This window comes from Geotrypetes seraphini, chromosome 4, assembly GCF_902459505.1.
Source record: "Geotrypetes seraphini chromosome 4, aGeoSer1.1, whole genome shotgun sequence".
NCBI classification, from domain to species: domain Eukaryota; kingdom Metazoa; phylum Chordata; class Amphibia; order Gymnophiona; family Dermophiidae; genus Geotrypetes; species Geotrypetes seraphini.
Genome location: NC_047087.1, coordinates 211,532,477 through 211,546,509, shown reverse-complemented (window position 1 = coordinate 211,546,509; position 14,033 = coordinate 211,532,477). Strand labels below are relative to the sequence as shown.

The window sequence follows — 14,033 nt, the reverse complement described above, 5'->3', positions numbered from 1 at the left end:
CGAAATCTGAGATATTGGCAGTAGACTGGATGAATGGGAATACGAGTATAAGCCTCCTTGAGATCCGGAGAGCATAACCAGTCGTTCTGATCTAGGAGGGGATAAAGGGATGCCAGGAATAATATGCAAAATTTTTCTTTGACTAAAAATTTGTTGAGAGCCCCGAGATCCAGAATGGGCCGCAGATCACCCATCTTCTTCGGAACAAGGAAGTAACGGGAGTAAAACCCCCTGTTCTGCTGTTCCAAAGGAACTGGTTCGATGGCACGGAGACAAAGCAGAGCTTTAGCTTCCTGAAGAAGGGCAGTCTGGAATGCACTGGAAGGATGCTCTCTTGGAGGAAGCTCTGGTGGAATCTGAGTGAAATGAAGAGAGTATTCTTCCCTGATGATTGACAGCACCCAGAGGTCGGATGTGATTGACTCCCATCGGTGATAAAAATGATGGCGACGACCTCCAAATAGGGGAAAGATAGTTCAGAGACAGAACAGTGGAGGTTATGCTCTGTTTTAAACAGTCAAAAAGGCTGCGTAGCCTTAGGTGCAGCAGAAGGTTGAGATTTCTGTTGCTTCTGATTCTGCTGTTTCTTGGGAGGAGGGCGAGTGTAAGGAGCCGCTCTGAGCAAAACGCCTCTGGTAAATAGGAGGAGGGCGTGCAGGCTTGGCAGGAGCTGGCTTTGGCTTAGGTCTGACAAATAGAAGCAAAGGATTTTTCATGCTCAGACAATTTCTTGGTGGCTGCCTCAATAGATTAATCGAAGAGGTCATTGCCTGCACAAGGAATATTAGCCAAGCAGTCCTGAAGATTAGGATCCATGTCAATGGTACGAAGCCAGGCAAGGCGGCGCATTGCTATAGAACAGGCAGCCGCCCTGGCAGACAACTCAATGGCATCGTAAGAAGACTGAAGTAGATGTAATCTGAGTTGTGATAGAGAAGCTATGACTTCTTGAAATTCAAAGTGCTTTTGAGTATCTAAATAACTAAGAAATTTAGGCAAAAGAGCAATGAGAAACTCAAAATAAGTGATAAAATGGAAATTATAATTAAGGACTTTAAAGGACATCAAGGCATTTTGATAGATGCGACATCCCTTCCCTTCCCTTCCAGGAGGAACGGTAGCATAAACCTTGGAAGGATGGGACCTTTTCAAGAATGATTCCACAAGTAGGGATTGCTGAGATAACTGAATTCTCAAATCCCTTGCAATGGAGAGTTTTATATCTGGAGTCTAATTTGCCTGGAACAGCTGGAATTGCATAAGGAGTCTCCAGGCATCTGGTAAAAGTCTGAGACAAAAGTTTGTGAAGAGGAAGCTTAAGTGACTCTGCTGGAGGTTGAGGAAGATGCATGACTTCGAGATACACCTTAGAGTATTTGGAACCAGCATCCAATTGAAGGTCCAAGTCAATAGCCATCTGACGAAGAAAAGAGGAGAAAGATAGCTGATCCGCCAATGCCTTGCCTCGAGAAGGACTCGAGGTCGGCGAGGCAGCCTGGGTCGAAGATGAAGCTTCGGCAGGAAAAAAGGCATCATAAGAATAGGGAGACTTGGATGAAGCAATAGAAACTGCTGAGTCCTCGAGGTGTGGAAGTGGAGACCTCGATCGAGGAGTCGGTGGTCTAGTAGAACTGGAAGGTGTAGATCGAGGATTAATTGAAGAAGAGCTTTGCCTGGAAGAGGCTTTGGAAGAAGAGCTATGCCTGGAAGTATGCCTCGAGGAAGGCCTCGATCGTTGGTGAGAATGGTGCTTGGAAGCAGATCTCGAAGATTGAGGAGACTTCGCTCCGGAGATGGAAGCAGTTGATGCCACCAAGGAATGGATAGGGCTGGAAGCTGTGGATCGAAGCTCCAGAGGCTTGATGGAGGAACCTCAATGCACTCCCAAAGACTCTGCTCCTTGTATGACGTGTGAGGATTCCTGTCGAGGCACTTGCAAAGAATCTGCTCCTTGCTTCATGTGCTTAGGTGCCAGACCAGACACTCGCAGAGACTCTGCTCCCTGCTTGGCATGTGTACGCTCAGACTGAGGCATAGGAAGAGGCTTGACCTCGTGAGAGTCTACAGAATGCCTAGGCTGAATTAGAGTAACAAGCTTCGGTCCCATATTAGTGAGGAACTGAATGAATTGCTTCTCTAACATGGTCTGGAAAGAATCTGGCAAGGATGGATCCGCGTCTGAAACCGGACCACCTGCTTTGGCTGGAGGTTCCACAGAAGCAGTTGAAATGTGCTTCGACTTGGAAGTCTTAGGCACCTTAAGCACCACCGTTGGAACTTTCTGCTGAGCTATCTGACCTGAGGATACAGGGGAAGATATAGCAGACGTCGTCAAGGAAAGAGCCACTGCAAACGAAGAAGGTCTGATGAGGCTCAAGGTCGAAGCAGTGGAGGCAGGAGGACCCTTGGTCGAAGGTGAGACTGAGGTTGGCTTCGGAGTCGAGGAAGTGGTCGAATCCATCCCGAAGAGCTTCTCCATTGAAAGTAGACGACGTTTAAGGGCTCGAGGTTGAAGAATAGCACAGCACTCGCACAACTTCAGGTGACACGTTGACACTGGCTTCTTGAAGCTTGTTGCTGGCCAGGACATAGGAAGAAAAACAGCTGCCGCAAAGTCGAAGCCCCTGGGCAGCTGAACGGAAGAAATAATTTTTTTTAACTAAAAATAAAAGAAATAAAGCAATTCGTGAAGAAAAAGAACACAAACCGCGGTGAGAGAAGGCACGAAATAAGTAAGTTGAACGCAGAGTCAAAGAGGGACTTCTCGGCTCCACGGAAAACTGAGAACTGAGGAGACATGCCCTGTGCTGGGCGGGAAGGCATTCGCGCATGCGCGGTACTCGAAACTTCTAGTTTCTACAAGCAAGTCTGCTTGTGAGGCTTCCGCATCGGGGTTCCGTCGATGATGTCACCCATATGTGAGAATAGGCTGCCTGCTTGTCTTGGGATAATAATTTTTATCTGATTTTTCATATTTCTTTTTCTATTTCCAGTATTTATGTCCCACTAGTATCAGCAAGGATCCTGATACTATACAGTAGATGGTGCCTAGATCGGGGACACCTAGCCAAGTACTGCATGGAACTCAAAATTGTTTAATTAGTTTAATTGGCATGGTAATTGACCACACAATTAAAAGCTAATTTTTTAAAATTAAAATCTATTAATTATGAGTTCCGAATAGAACTCGGTGTGACGCCTACAATGAGGCGTCTACCAACACCTACCTGTAAAGTAGGCATGATTAGGGTTGGAGAATAGGTGTGGTATGACTTAGGTTTCTGTGTTAGGCGCCAGTAAATTAGGCCAGAAAACCCTTGGCCTAATATACCAACACCTAATATTCTCAACTGAAAGTGTTTTATCGCTATCAATGTTGATAAAAATGTAACTGCAGTGTGAATATAGATAAAAAAACAAATGAGGAAACAATATTTGCCATATATGTATTTAAAAATTTTATTCCGCTCCAAACCTAAGTGGATTACATATAAAACAAACATATTAAAAGTTGACAAACTTTAACAAAATGTAACAAGTATAGCGGACTGTTAGCTGCAGTTAAATTACTCAGATAAAACATAAAAATTAATCTTCTATTAAAATAATTGTCTGCCTAGACCTCAATAAGACATGTACCAAAACCCTGCAGGTGTTAATAAAAAGCTTTAACAAAAAAACATATGTCTTCAACAATTTCTTAAAAAGCATATAAGAAATATGGTATATATGTATGAATAGAAAAGGAAAGGGGGTAAATATATTGGAAATATATTGCTATGGAATTTTAGGAGATATATGTAATATGATGAGTTATATTTGTTGTGCATTTAATTTATATAATACAATGAACAAAGAGTTTGAGGAAGAAAGGGTGGGGGGGAGGGATAGGTTAATGTAAGATTAATTGTAATATAGAAGAGAGATGTATAGGTATGAATATGTTTGGATAGATTATTTTGTGGATATGGGGAGGGATGGGAGGTGGTTGGGGGGAATTAAAATATGTATAATAACGTTGTTTAAGAATGTCAAGTGAGTTATGTGAATCATTTGTAATAATATTGTACACTTGTTAAAAGAAATAAAATGAATAAAGATTTAAAAAAATAAAAAAAATAAAAAAAAAAGGATCTAGTTTATGAATTAAACCAACCAAACCAATTTGAAAAAAATGAAAATCAAAAGGTATGAAGATAGAATGAGCTATGAACTTGCTCAATATGTAAAAACAGAAAAAATGTACAGAAATAAAATGATAAAAATTAACCTCCCCCTTTTACAAAACCGTAGCGTGGTTTTTAGTGCCAGCTGTGGCGGTATTAGCACCAGCGCTCATAGAATTCCTATGAGCATGGGAACTGTTACCACCACGGCCGGCACTAAAAACCACGCTACGGTTTTGTAAAAAAAAAAAAAAAAAAGGGGGGGGGCCCCTAAATTAATACATCAAATATACCGTATTCACTCGAATACAAACTGGGATTTTTGGGCCCAAAAACTGACCCCAAAATGGAGGTCCCGGTTTATATTTGGGCCAGCATCACCCTCCCAGATTTACTGCAGGCCGCCACCAGTCTCTGCACCCTGCCCCCCTCCCTGCCCTGTCTGTTGTACCTCCTCTGCCGATCCTTGGTGGTCCAGAGGTGCAGTAGGCAGGAGCGAGCTTTCAGCGCTCCTGCCCCACTGCTAACTTGGTCGGTGGTTGCGGCGAGACCGGGTTTCTTCAACCGCTGAGTGGCATCGAGCAGGAGCGCGCTTTGGCGCTTCTGCTTGGCTCTGAGAGGCTTCTTGACTGGCTCCTGGTGGCTGAAGAAACCTGATCTCGCTGCAGGCACTGACCGACTGGGTTAGCAGTGGGGCAGGAGCATGGAAAGCTTGCTCCTGCCTGCTGTACCTCTTGACCACCAGGGATCGGCAAAGGAGGTATGAGGACAGGGCAGGGAAAGAGGACAGAGTAGAGAGCCTGGGAGGGAGGGAGGCTGGGTGCAAGGTCTAACAGGGGAGCGAGAGAAGGGGGCTGGGTACAGAGCTTGCCAGGGAAGGGGCTGGGTGCAGAGCCTGGCAGGGCACTTGACTATTAAGCTGTCCGATTTATATTTGAGTCAACCATTTTTCCTCCTTTTTTTTTTGGGGGGGGGGGAAATGGGGGTCTCGACATATTCAGATCAACTTATATTCGAGTATATATGGTAATCTGTATGTGTGTGTGGGGGGGGGGGGGCATGGTGGTAACCTATGGAAAATGCCACTGACTGTGAACATAGGGGAATTTCTGGTTTGGGGATCGCAACCAGTTTAGGTTTTTACAATTTGAGTTAGAGGGTTGGAGGGTGCAGGATTGAAGAAGGGACAAGGCAAAATTTTGTGTCCACCCATTTCTGGCTCAGGACCTCCCCACAAAACTGAATGTTAGGATATGCCATTGCTACTTAAATGGATAGTGCTATTGAGTTTACATATTAAGGATCAGGATGGAGCTTAATTTCAAAATGACTGCTGACCCAGCTAAATATTGACCCCTTAGCAGATTTTGTTACTACAGCATATTTTTCTCAAAGACAATTAATTGCACAACCTCTGTCCTAGTTGGAAAATACTGGTTGTTGAAGAATGCATCAATCATTAATGATACCCTGCAGCTTATTGCAAAATTTGACTGTAGACAGGCTGCTCAATCCAGTTCACCTGCAAACAATATTATTTAACTACAAATTATTAACCCATAAAAATAATTATTCTACCAATCCCAGAAACCTAACTGATGGTATCTAGGTATATCTTGTAAAAGAAATAACCAAAACCGCCCAGAACAAGATTTACAAAATTGCAACTCGAGGGCATGGAAGACATCATCAAAGTTAGAATATGGAGTGCTCAAAAAGGAAGTGCAATGGGGTAGGCCACAGCTCTACCACTTTTTGCCCCAGAAGGCAATAACTAGTGAACACTGGGGTGGGGGAGGTGCATGGGCAGAGATTAGTTTGATTCGTCCCCTCCCCCCAACCATAAAGCTGTGCCTCTGCCTGTTTATACTGATTGCATAAAATGAACTGAATAGCAGCCATCTACTTGAATCTACTGACCTAGATAAGAATAAAAAGGCAACAGATGAAGCTCAGTGAATAAAAGTTTTCCAAAATTACAAGCTTATGAGGTTTGGGGTTTCCCTTACCTGACAGAAATGTTATATACTAGCAGAAATATAATGAGTTGTTATTGTATATTTATGTAACCAGAATGTAGATAAAGCAGTTTAAGTCATTTTGATGGTAAACAAAAATGTACATCTACATGCACCTACAGGCTATATAAAGCACACTTACCTGTAATAGGTGTTATCTGAGGACAGCAAGCAGATATTCTCACATGTGGGCGACATCATCCAAAGAGTCTGGTACGGACAGTGCAAAAAGTGAACTGTCACTTTAATAATATTCAAAGTCTGAAGGCTACCCATACCGTGCATGTGCCAGTGCCTTCCTGACCGACGTCTGCTCGTGGGACCATCAGATCAGTAAAAAAAGCTAAGAAGCCAACTAGAGGAGGAAGGAGGGTCATGAGAATATCTGCATGCTTTCCTTGGATAATATCTGTTACAGGTAAGTAAATGTGCTGTATTCTAAGACAAGCAGGCAGCATATTCTCACGTGTGAAACTCCCAAGCTGAACTACAAGGATGGTGGGTAGAACTGCTTGGTTTAACCGACTATCTCATCTGGAATAATTCTCCTAACAGTAGTGAGATGTGAAAGTATGAACTGAGGACCAGGTAGCTACTTTACAGATGTCCTCAATGGGAATGGATCATAAATGAGCTACTGAGGTTGCCATTGCTCTAACTTTATGTGCCGTGCCACAACCATCCAAAGTTAGCCCAGCCCGAGCATGGCAAAAGGACATGCAGTCCGCAAGCCAGATGGAGATGGTTTTCTTGGCGACACGAGTTCCAAGTCTGTTAGGATCAAATGATAGGTACAATTGAGTAGAAGTTCTGTGAGGTTTTGTGCAATCCAAATAATAAGCAAGAGCACGCTTACAATTCAAGGTATGTAGATCTGCCTCACTAGGATGGTAATATGGTCTCAGGAGGGAATATGGTCTCAGGAGGGAAAACCTGAAGGCCCTACGAGCACAGGGCCGCCACGACCACCACTTCGTGAAGATCCGTGGAGATGAAGCTAGCCCGAATGGAAGGACTCGATACTGCAAGTGGAGGCTCCCCACTTGAAAGCAGAGAAACAGCTGAGAAGCCAGATGAATCGGGATGTGAGTGTAGGTTTCTTTCAGGTCCAGGGAACACAACCTGTCCCCCTCATCATCAAGGGATACAAAATGAGAAGTGAAAGCATGCGGAACTTCTCCCGAACCAGGAACTTGTTCAGTATCCGCAGATCCAGAATGGGATGAAGGCCCCCGCTCTTTTTGGGCACCAGGAGTACCGAGAATAAACCCCACAGCCCCGTTGGCAAGGGGGAACCTCTTCCACAGCCAGCAGGCGAAGGAGGGCTCGCACCTCCAAAAGAAGCAAGGGAAGTTGCGACCTGTCGGAAAACGCCGGCGTGGACTTCTGTGGATACTGCCGGAGAGGCAGCCAGTAGGGCTTGGGCGGGGCGGGTTTCACCTTAGCCTGGACTAGGGAAGCGAAGGACCGTTCATGTTCGGAGAGGCGTTTCATGGCAGCCTTGATGGAATCATCGAACAATTCATTGCCCAAGCATGGGAGATTGGCCAACTGGTATTGCAGGTTGGGGTCCATGTCGACAATGCGGAGCCACGCCAGACGACGCATGGCCACCGCGAAGGCCGGGACCCTAGACGACAGCTCAAACGCATCATAAGAGGCCTGAAACATGTACAGCCTAAGCTGCGACAGTGTATTCACAAGCCGGCGAAACTCCGCACGGCGCGCAGAAGGCAAAGCGTCCTTGAAAGATGGCAGGGACTTGATGCACCACTTGAGATAAGACGTAAAAGTAAAGTTATAATTCAGGACTCGGTTCGCCATCATGGAGTTCTGTAACAGGCGTCGCCCAAACTTATCCATAGTCCTGCCCTCCTGGCCAGGTGGGACAGCGGCATAGACCTTGGATGGATGAGACTTTTTAAGGGTAGACTCCACTACCAAGGACTGGTGAGAGAGCTGCGCCTTCTAGAACCCTTTGCAAGGCACCGTCCGGTACCGAGACTCCATTTTGGAGGGAATAGCCGGAATAGCATAGGGCGTCTCTAGATTGCAAAAGAAGGTCTGCTGCAAGACCGGATTCAGAGGCAACCGCAGGGATTCCCTAGGAGGGTATGGGAGCTCCATCTCCTCCCAAAACTCCTTGGTATACCTGGAATTGGACTGAAAGTACAGGTGCAACGCCTTCCCTATATCCTGCACAAATCTAGTGAAGGAAGAGGGCCTGCTCTCAGAGTGCTCCCCAGGGGGAGTGATGGAACGAGACTGCAGGGCAGCCGAAAAGGAGGGGGAAGCCTCCCTAGAATAATGCGGGGGAACATCCGTATCCACCAGCATGGACGCCGAGGAAGCCCCCGCTGAAAGAACGAGGAGGCGTCGACGAGAGCTTGCGCCTCGAAGTCCCCGGAGGGGAGAATTGCGACGCAAGGACCGTCAAGGTCCGAGGACGGTGCCCCGGAGACCCCTGGCCCGAAGACAAGCCTCGGGAAACCGAGGCCGGGTCTCCCAAGGTAGGCTCCTCCCGGATCGGGGAATCCAACCGGACCGGCGACCTCAACAAACTCGGGTTGGACAGAGTGAGGTCCGAGGTCTTAATGGAGCCCGTAGTGCGAGGACCCAGGGACCTGCCCCTCCTCGGGGGGAGTCCTGTGGACATTTTGCAAGGCGCCTCAACCGGTGCCTCGACCAAGGCCGGCTCGAGGGAGAAACGTGCCTTGATGGAAGAGGAGAGGAATCAGACGAGGACAGACACCGAGATCGGAGTGCCTTGCCTCGAGAAGACTCAATGCGACGCTCAGGCTGGTCCACCACTTGTGAGGTCGAGGCCGGAGCAAGCTGCGCCAACGCCGAGGAGAGCTCCAAGGAGATGTTAGCCTTCAGCACCTCCTCAAACATCGGCACCGTGACCATATTCGGCTGGGCAGATGCAGCAGTGCGTTGCACCGAGGGCGACCTCGAGGATGAGTATTCCCGTGTGGTGGAAGCATGCTTGGAGGGTTTAGAGGATGGTCTCGTCGAGGTCGGCGGAACTACACTCATCGCCTGGATGGCCAGAGACTCCGAGGAAGGCTTCTTCGGTAGTGGAGCTGAACCTGAAAGAGGAAGAGGGGACTTACCCGGAGCCGAGGTCTTCGAGGTCGAGGTCCCCGAGGCCTTTGAGGTCGAGGGAGACTTGCCCGGGGCCGAGGTCTTCGAGGCCGATGTCGAGACCGAGGCCGAGGTCAAAGTTGGAGCGGCTTCCATGGCGAAAAGCTCCGCAATCCTGGCCCTACGCCGCTGAAGAGCCCGAGGTTGAAGCGTGGCACAGTGAGGATAGGAATCCTTCGGATGATCAGCATCCAGGCACAGGATACACCAGCGATGTGGGTCAGTGATGGAGATAATCTGACCGCTCTGAGAGCACTTCTTAAACCCGGTGAGAGGCTGGGACATAAGATTAGATGGCCGCAGCCACTCGAGGCCAAGCAGCCACGGCGAACCAGGAGCCCCTGGTCGCTGAACCGAAAACTAAAAACGAAAATTAAAGAAAAGAAGTAACGAACAACGCGCACAGTGACTCCCATAGACCACGAGGAGAGGATGCGCCCTCTAGTGGAGCAGGAAGGCACGCATGCGTGGACAGCACTAGCAAACTTTGAGATCTTCAATCAAGTTTGCTTGAAAAGCTGTCCGCGACGGAGCTCCGTGGATGACGTCACCTACATGTAGAGAATATGCTGCCTGCTTTGTCCTGGGATAAATATAATCATCTATCATAAAATAAAATCTATGTTTGTTTTTTTTTCCCAATTCTTTACTATTTTCAAAACTTACAGTAAGTGTAACATTAAATACCACATTTTATATATCAATGCACACTTAATATTCCATTAATATCCATTTCAGAATTAGTCCCCCCCTAAACAATTACAATGCCCATCACATAAAATTTCTATAATGAACCCCAATATATCTAAATTCATTAATCTATCAGACCCCCAACCTCCCTCATCCCGGATGTGCATGTTATAGGGAAAAACAATAATTAAACATTACAATATTTTGCTAATGGCTCCCAAATCTTCCCAATTTTTTTTTAAATCTGTATTTTAATCCAGAGGTGTAAGGAGAAAAAAGTAAACATATAAACTATATTCAGAAATCTAAAACCTTACTTCAAAATAAAATTTTACACACATATAAAGCAGGTGAAAGATCATGTTTACTTTCTTGCTTAATTGGTATCCTCCTCCTGCACTCACCCTTCCCCGGTACTTCTTAAATCCTTCTTTGTTCTTCACTGGGCGTAAGCAGGGATTCGTACCCATTGCTCATGCCAGCACAAGTAGAGAATGACACTGTGCCCATTTCCTGTAGCAACCACAGGAATGGGTAAAAATTCAATATGTTGATTGCAGGCAAGGGAACAAAGCACAGAAGCGGTAAAAGGCTTTGATCCCATGGTGAACCCCTCTAAGATCAGAGCTCCCCACCATCCCTACCTCCCTTGGGGCCCACCATCCCTCCCCTCGCAGGTCCGTTGTCTCTAGCCCACCCCCTCACTTGCGGGTCCGACAGCTTCAGCCGGCTTCCCTTCCTCTCTATTGCTGGCATATAACTTGTAGAAGAACGAGCTGATCCCTACACAGGCCTGCTCGATGGTGCTTGTGGCCTTCCCTCTGCTGGGTGCCTCCTTATGACACAACTTACTCTTTTCGCAAAGACAGGAAGTTGCATCATAAGGAAGAGCCCAGCAGTAGGAAGGCAGCTAGCACCGTTGAGCGGGCTTGTGTAGAGATTGGCTCATTCTTCTACAAAGTATGTGCCAGCAGCAAGGAAGGAGGGAGGCTGGATCAGGTGGACCCATAAGGGGTGGTGGGGGAAGCTAGAGCCATCAGCCCCAAGGAAGAGAGGGAGAGATTGCAAGGCAAAGCGGATGCTGGAGAAGGAGGAAAGGGCACAGGTGGAAGGGCTAGGGCTGGGGCTGGAGAAAAGGGCACAAGAGGGGGAACTGGGGCTGGAGGAAAGGGCACAGGAGGGGGAGCTGGGGTTAGAGGGATAGAACAGGAGGGGTGGGAGCTGACGGAAAGGGAGAGAGGTGCGTGACCTATGGAAGGGAGGGCTGGAAAAGGAAAAGGAGAGAGCTACAGGACCTGCAGGAGGAGAAGCTGAAGGGAAAGGGTAGAGGTGCTGTGCCTGTTGGATGGAAGGTAGAGAGGTGCTGGACCTGTTGGGGGAAGGGGTGAAAGGAAGAAAAAATAATTTTATTTTCGATTTTGTGATTTCTGCCTTGGGCCTTACCCATGTCTAACACCAGCACTGGCAGGATAAACATTTCAGTTCTCATATATTCTAATAACAAAATAGAAAATAAAATTATTTTTTCTACATTTTATTGTTTGGCCATTTTATTTTTCAAGTCACCTCTATGTCTTATCCCTTCTTTTTCTCTTTCCTATATTGACTGTAGTTCCTCCCACTATTTTCCTCATGTCTCAAGTAAGTCAGTGTTTTCCCCCTCTATTTTTATTGTACATCGCTTTGAAATTCTGAAAAAGCAATTTTATAAAATTTTAAATAAACTTGGATATTAGTACCAGGCTCTGGTTTCTGTTTCCCTCTGTCTTCGCTTAACTCACTCGCCAGGGTCTCCTGTTCATTTGACATTTATTCTTCTCTATGCTTACCATCCATCTTTGTGTACCTAACTTTCCCTTCCCTGTGTCCCGTCCAGCATCTTCCCTGTGTCCATTCTCCCTGTATTTATCATCACGGCTCTATGTCCCACATTAGTCATTTCCATTCTGTGTTCCTATTCTTTCCCACATCTAGCACTTTCCCTCTGTGACCATATACTCCTCCCATGTCTGGCATTGCCCCTCTCTGTCCATGTACCATTCCCATGCAGTATCTCCCTTTGTGTCCCTATTCTCTTCATGCCCATTATTTCCCCTCTGTTTCTGATACCTCCCTGTGTCTCTCCCTTTCTCTGTGTTTAGTATTTCATTCCCTCTTTATTCAACTGCTTAGTATGGCATCTCCTTTTCCCTTATAGTCTCTCCAGCAGTCCCCCTTCTACAGGTCCACCACCTCTCCCCCTACTCTCCAGCTCCCCTCCTGCAGGTCCTATAGTTCTCTCCTTTCTCTTCAGTTTCAGCACCTCTCCCTCCCTTACCTTCAGCTCTAGTCCCCTCCTGTGCCCTTCCCTCTAACCCCAGCTCCCCCCATCTGCCCTTTCCTCCGACCCCAGCTCCCCCCATCTGTGCCCTTTCCTCCAGCCCTAGCATCCCTTCCTGCGCCCTTTCCTCCAGCCCTAGCATCTTTTCCTTGCTCCCTCTCTTCCTCAGAGTCAACGACTCCAGCTACCTCCACCCCCATGGATCTGACTCTGGCAGGCTTCCTTCCCTCCCTGCCACACACCTTGTAGAAGAGCAAGCCGATCTCCACACAGGCATGCTCGATGGTGCTAGTGACCTTCCCTCTGCTGGGCTCCTCCTTATGATGCAACTTCCGATCTTTGCGAAAATAGGAAGTTGCATCTTAAGGAGGGGCCTGGCAGAAGGAAGGTGGCGAGCATCATTGAGCCGGCCTGTGTGGAGATCGTCTTGTTCTTCTACAAGGTGTTTGTCAGCAGTAGAGAGGGAGGTAAGGCGGCTGGAGCCTCTGGACCCACAAACGAGAATGGGAGGCTGAAGGGCACATGTCGTACCTACGAGCAAGGATAGGGGGCTGGAGCCTGCCGAACCCACGAGGGATGGAGGGAAATCAAAACACCTTCATTTATTTCGCTCAGGACTCCTGAGGGGGAGGGATGCCTGGAGCCTCGAGGGGAGGGGAGCTGTGATCATGGGTGGAGTTCCCCCGTGAGATCAAAGCTTTATACTGTTCCTGCAGAGCAGTAAAAGCTTTATTCCGGCACTGGCAGTAAATAGACAAATTTTTACCCAACTTTTTTGTCTGCCACTCCCAGCACAGCACGGCACAGTAAGATGCTGGGGCAGGATCTCTAAAAGTGGGTTTTGAGCAGTTTAGGGGTTAGTCCTAAGTCACACGCTGTTTTTCCAAAAAGATGATGAATAGGATCAAAATGGAAATGTTCCAGCAATACACTCAGGTCCCACCCTCTAGTGCATAGAGTGTGGATATGAAGGAGGAAAAGGATCTCAGAAACCAGCTTGGTAGTTGGTAAATGAACCTAAGCCAAGGCTTACATGGTTCCATATTTCAATAATGGATCCTTAGTAACCTCCTCCCTCCTCTTTTTTTAATTTTCTTACTTTTGCTGATAAAAACTATTTATTTTAAATTCTCCTTAAAATATCTCAGGCAAAATATGTTATTTTCTTCCCATTAAATTGCCTTACAACATAAATACACCAAAAGGGCTTTATCCCAGGACAAGCAGGCAGCATATTCTCACATGTGGGTGACATCATCCATGGAGCCCCGGTACGGAAGGTCCCAAGTGCATTGCTACTTTAAGAACTTTAGAAAGTTCATGACCGCACCGCGCATGCGCGAGTGCCTTCCCGCTCAACGTAGGCGTGCAACTCCTCAGTTCTCTGTTTTCTGTGGAGCTACGATGTCATGTGATTTAGTTTTCCAAAACAGTTTAAAAGCCATTACCAAAGACAATACTACTCATAGTTGAGATAAATTTGACAACAAAATCATTATTATGCATCTCTTCTACTCTTACACTTTTTATGATGAAGACTTGAACAGCATCCAAGATTGAACAATTGGCTTCCAAAGGATGACTGCAGCATTATTTCTCCATACCAGCTGTCTTCATATACAGTGACATCTGAAATAAAAAAAAGCCAAGTATCAACCCAGAGTAACCCAACAGGGTCCATGGAAGGGACAG

General features: G+C 46.8%; 1 protein-coding gene across 6 annotated transcripts in view; it reads right to left on the bottom strand.

The window, feature by feature from the left end:
• Nucleotides 1-14,033, bottom strand: part of SHLD2 (shieldin complex subunit 2) — a 174,190-nt gene that overhangs the window by 113,822 nt on the left and 46,335 nt on the right. For all 6 annotated transcript variants that reach the window (XR_004539145.1, XM_033941115.1, XM_033941116.1 and 3 more), the window contains one exon: nt 13,863-13,970. Coding sequence is in view for 5 of the 6 variants with exons in the window: in XM_033941115.1 (XP_033797006.1) it covers nt 13,863-13,970 (108 nt within the window). In the remaining variant the exon portion in view is untranslated. The remainder of the gene's footprint in view (nt 1-13,862; nt 13,971-14,033) is intronic.